At 37.3% G+C, this 5589-nt stretch overlaps 1 protein-coding gene across 1 annotated transcript in view; it reads right to left on the bottom strand.

Annotated features, from left to right (window-relative positions):
- Positions 1 to 5589, bottom strand: part of LOC106880661 (GATOR complex protein WDR59) — a 126048-nt gene that overhangs the window by 3160 nt on the left and 117299 nt on the right. The window contains exons 25-26 of the mRNA XM_052974485.1: positions 3500 to 3642; positions 1809 to 1871 (exon numbers count right to left, since the gene is read on the bottom strand). Of these exons, the coding sequence (XP_052830445.1) occupies positions 1809 to 1871; positions 3500 to 3642 (206 nt within the window). The remainder of the gene's footprint in view (positions 1 to 1808; positions 1872 to 3499; positions 3643 to 5589) is intronic.

The following is a 5589-nucleotide window of genomic DNA, read 5'->3' as shown; positions in this document are numbered from 1 at the left end:
ATACCTCTGTAATTATTTGTATCTAAAGCGTCACCTTTACCTTTGTAGCAGTTGACTATGGTGCTGCTACACCAGTCATTGGGTATGACTCCTTCGTGTATCACCTGGTTAACAATATGGGTGACTAGGCTATAGCCGACACTGCCAGATATTTTGAGCATCTCTGCAGTGATTCCTGATGGGCTGGGGGCTTTCCCTGTCTTCATACTCTTAATTGCTTTATCTACCATGGTACTGTCAAATCGGATAGCTGGTCCCTCTGTTGGGTCGACATTCGGCAGACTCTCTTTCTCCCATTCATTCTCTTTATTGAGCAACCTTTCAGAGTGGAGTCTCCAAACCTCTCTGTTTGCAGCCTTGTTTAGTGCAAGTGTACCATCATCCATGCAGACACATTTCTCTCCTATGACATCACGATTTATCTCCTATGGCATCTCTTTCACACACTGTCTTGCAACAAGAAATACCTCAAATCTTTGGTCCTCATGGTGCAGAACATTGGCAAATTTTATCTTATTTCACAAATTTTTTCTTATCTGTATATAGATTGGTGAGGTGCATATAATGGTGTGGTGTGTATAGTGGAAAGGATTGTATAGTGATGTATACATAGGTGTCCTGTGTACAGTGCTGTACTGTTGCATATAAAGAGGTGAAGTGTATATAATGTATAATGTATAATGGGGAAATATATATATATATACATATGATTATGTGGAGAATGGAGAAATAAACTAAATCCCCTGGTTGCTTAGATACTTCAGACTACCCCTGAAATATTGAAGCAATCCTATCATTTACCTATATATATATATATATATATATATATATATATATATATATATATACATACATATATATATATATATATTGTGTGAATTGTACTGTGAATATGTACAGTTGGGTGTAAGGTGTTTAAGAGTCTAAAATGAGCAGTGGTATAAGAGGAAGTGAAGAGAAAGTTTTAAATGACCAGCAGAATAGGAGGAGCTGAAGCAAGGGTTTTAAATAACCATAAAAGTAAAAGGTATGTCCTGAGCATGACTTTAAACTGCACCCAGTAGCAGGATCCTGGTTCAAGATTTTCAGGGTTTTGAGGAGTGTGGAACCACCTCTTAACCACTATTGTTTCCAGATTTATCCTGATCTGGACCAGAAGCACCTGTTACAGTCCAAGCTCTGGGGTTGATTAGCATATTAAGGCTTGCCTACCTATGGATGTGAAGACTGGATTTGGTGGACTCAGCTGAAGAAGCCTTCATGGCTCAGCAGTGAGGAAGATGGCTGTAGCAACTTCTGCATTGCAGCAGAAAACAAAAAAAGGCAACTAAGACATCTTGGTCAGTCACTGCAACCATTTCCATCCTCAGTTGTCTTGACCTAGTCTTGCCAATGGACTGAAGTTGGTTACAGACAAGAGAGAGAGAGGGAGTGAGATTGATGGTGTGAAACTCTTCTTCACTTTAAACAAATTCACCGTGTAACACATCAGTCATCCCTAAGGTCAATTAGACAGTCCTTGTCACTGTGATGGGTGAACAGGAGTGTAGGAGGAGCTGAAGTGAAGATTTGAAATGACCAGTAGAAGAGGAGGTGCTAAGGAGGCGAAAACCTGAAATGATCAGTGCTGTAGGAACTTTTGCAAGAATCTGAAATGACTAGTGGTGTACAGGTCAATTTTGAACAGTTTTGTAAAGGAATCTAAACTGAGGTTCAGAAACTATATCTCAGTATTAGAATATTAGGGATAACACAGTGATGCAGTGTGGGATGCTGCAATGAGCATTAAATGTAGGCAAGGATCCTACCAAAATCAGAGGAATTTTTGACCAAAGGTTTATTTCTGTTGAAAAGTAACTGGCAAGGAACACCTGAAAAATATAAGCAATAACTCCCAATACCTCTCAACTGATCTGTTATGATCTCATATATAAATAATTTAGTATTTTGACTAAATTGTCATTGTAAAGAGATAGGCAGAGACAAAGAAGAAACATGGAAACACATGCAATGACAAAACAGTTCAAAAGATACACTTTGATTAATGGAGATTAACAGACAGAAAAATTGTTATACAAAAGGGTAATAAGCATCCTTTTAGATTTATTTATCCAAAATATAAAGGCCACAATAAATCTAATATTAACACATTAACTGTCACATGTACCACTAGTGTACATTATCATGATTTGAGAAAATATTTTATTCCCTTTCTTCGACATAGTTTTGAGAATATTTAAATAGCATGGGTGCTAAATATTAAAGTTTAATTATGAAATGTTGTAAAAATGCAAAATAATTACATTTTCCTGTAATTAAACAGTATACAGTGTGACAGGAAATACATGGCACCACCAGTAAGTTCCAATAACAGGCTGTAGTGGTTCACATGTCAAGTTGTTGATTCTTACAGCACTGGGGACACTTGACAATTCATAAAATATCAAATTTAGCTCAAAAACTGATTGTCTCTATTGATAAAAGTTGCACGTTAATCTAGAAAAACAAAGATTTTCTGTTATTTCTTGCTTTTCATAGTTCCATAGAAGTCATATGCTTAATCAGCCACCAACATTGTCACATGAGAACGATGACCATTACAAAGCAATTGACCTGTCACAATAGCCTCAGCATGAGGTTAATGATCAGGATATAGCCATCTGCAGATAAAAATCCACTCAGAGAAAGCTATGCAATATTCATCAAATTTTCATCATTCGACTGTAGCCATGTTGAAGGGCACTGCCTTCAAGGTTTTCGGTTGAACAGATCAACCTCAGTACATATCCTTTTAAAGACTATTTGTCTCTATTGGTCTCTTTTGCTGAACTGCCAAGTTATAGGGATGTAAACAAATCAACACCAACTGTCAACACACACACACTCACTCACATCCATCCATCCATCCATCCATCTACACACACACACACGTGACAGGCTTCCATACAGTTTCTGTCTACCAAATTCAATCACAAGGTGGCTTAGGGCTTGAAAAGCTTGCCCAAGGTGCCACACTGGGAGACTGAGGCCACCATAACCATCTGGCCAGGAAGCAAACTTCTTACTTGTTTAAGCAACACTTGTGCCTAAACACACACACACACACACAATTATCAGGTATGAATTAAGTTGTTTCCAGTTTTGTTGCATATAAACCTGAAATTAAGCACCTGATAGTCCTGTTATGGGAATACAAGAATCTTATGTTTGAAACATTAAATTTGAAGAGAATTTATTTCTCTTTTGCTAACTTTACTGAATAACGAAATTTAACATCTTTTGCACATATGCAAAAGCAGTTGAATTCTCTTTGAATTATACCCTACAGTCTTTAGAAAGGAAGGTCACGCTAGATGATGTGATCATAGGTGTACACTGCTAGAAAGATAAAAGATAGAATGGCCACAGTCTTAAATTATACTTCTGCACACACACACACACGATTATATATACCAAATCACATTACACAAATAACTGAGTAAGTATCAAAATTCCTCACCTAATGTAGACTTCTGTTCTGGAAGAACAGCCATGTGTTTCTGTACTTCAGCTGATTTATTAAACAGTTGGCATTTATGTAAAATATTGGAATAGGACTTCTTGAAGTTTTCATATTGTCTTGATTGACTGGGATCAAGTAAGCTATAAGTAGAAAAATTAGAGTATCCTGCTATGTGTGTGTACATCATATATATATATATATATATATATATATGCATACACATACACAAATGAAAGAAAAGAGCATGCAATACATGATGTAGAATGAATATTTACAGCATAACAGTGGTTTACTCCAATGTTACTCAGAGTTTCACACAAGTGAATTGAACATGTATTTGACCAGACAATTTTGCGAACAAGGATAGGTTATGGTGTTTACACTGAACACTAGTAATGACAATATAGAATGGTGAAGGAGGTCTTCGGGATGAAACTGTTGAAAAGGAGAAAAATAACTGGACAAGGATGATGTCAAGAAGGCTACTCTGCATAGCACATAGGATCTAATTGCTTATATATTATTAGGTTTGCCCTTCATGAAGATGACTAGGTTATCAGCTTTACATGTGGGTCCTAAGGTGGTTTATTATACCAATTTTGGCATGAAACCCATGGTTTCAATGAAGGCACATAATATCAGTGTGAGGACCCAGTGGGACTCTTGCTTTCCTTGCAGCTCGTCTACGGCAGCATACGTATGTATGTAAAAAACACACAATATATATAAGCACAAACAAAAGGAAAGAAATGGAAAACACACACAATGCTGCCAATCCTCATCAGTTATCATCCAAAGGATCTCAGCAATTTCACATCTTTAACCATAATATTGCTTCCCTTTGGTAACATCAGCGACTAGAAGCTGTTGGAAAATAGGGAGCAAATGTACGTACGTACGTGTGTACATACATACATACATATACCGGTTAATAATCTGAATGGAGGCAATGCAAACGGAAACTGTAAACATCTATAATAATTCATCAAATGACTTCCAAAGTGTAATGTCAGTGTGCATACATGACAGAGTGTAACTACCCTGAGAGAAAAGTTGGACATAAGAAGCATCAGATGTGGTGTGCAAGAGAGATGACTGCACTGGTATGGTCATGTGTTATGTATGGATGAAGACAACTGTATGAGGAAGTGCCACACCCTAATAGCAGAAGGAAGAGGTAAACTCAGGAAGACATGGGATGAGGTGGTGAAGCATGACCTTTGAATGTTTGGCCTCACAGAGGCAATGACAAGAGACTGAGACCTTTGGAGATATGCTGTGATTGAGAAGACCTGGCAAGTAAAGTGAGATCGCAGTCATGGGCCGATGCAAGTGTTGCATGATTGGCCAATTTAAAAGTACACTTGAAGTGTCAGGTGATATGATATGCTTGAGAAGAGCTATTGAGTTCAGTAAAATTGAAATCAAAATTATAGCTGTAGCCCATGCCACCAGCCTGGCTTCCATGCCGGTGGCACATAAAATGCACCATCCAAACTTGGTCAATGCCAGTGCTCCCGAGTGGCTCCCATGCTGGTGGCACATAAAAAGCACCCACTACACTCACAGAGTGGTTGGCGTTAGGAAAAGCATCCAACTGTAGAAACACTGCTCGGTAAGATTGGAGCCTGGTGCAGCCGACTGGCTTACCAGTCCTCAGTCAAACCATCCAACTCAAGCCAGTATGGAAAGTAGACGTTACACGAGAATGATGATACATACACCCCGCCACCACACATATATACATACATACACACACAAATATGTGTATATGATATATATACATCAGTCGTACCGGCCATGATGAAATACCACAAGGTATAGAAAATACGTATTCGCCTTTATATATTTAATCCTTTATATTGAACACTCAATATTTCATCTATTCAATAAGACATATTCCATATATTCAATAAGACATTCAATACTTTATTTCATTGTACCATCCATTTTTATATTATATATTGTATATTCCATATTCTATATCCCACATTAATTTTACAAGAATATAAATAAAACATAAAAAACAGACAGAGTTGGAACTTTTTTAAACAAAATAATATATTCCTCTATACACAATCATATAA

Source organism: Octopus bimaculoides, chromosome 1 (genome assembly GCF_001194135.2).
Source record: "Octopus bimaculoides isolate UCB-OBI-ISO-001 chromosome 1, ASM119413v2, whole genome shotgun sequence".
NCBI classification, from domain to species: domain Eukaryota; kingdom Metazoa; phylum Mollusca; class Cephalopoda; order Octopoda; family Octopodidae; genus Octopus; species Octopus bimaculoides.
The sequence above is the reverse complement of the archived record's forward strand: the minus strand, read 5'-3'. Positions and strand labels throughout refer to the sequence as shown.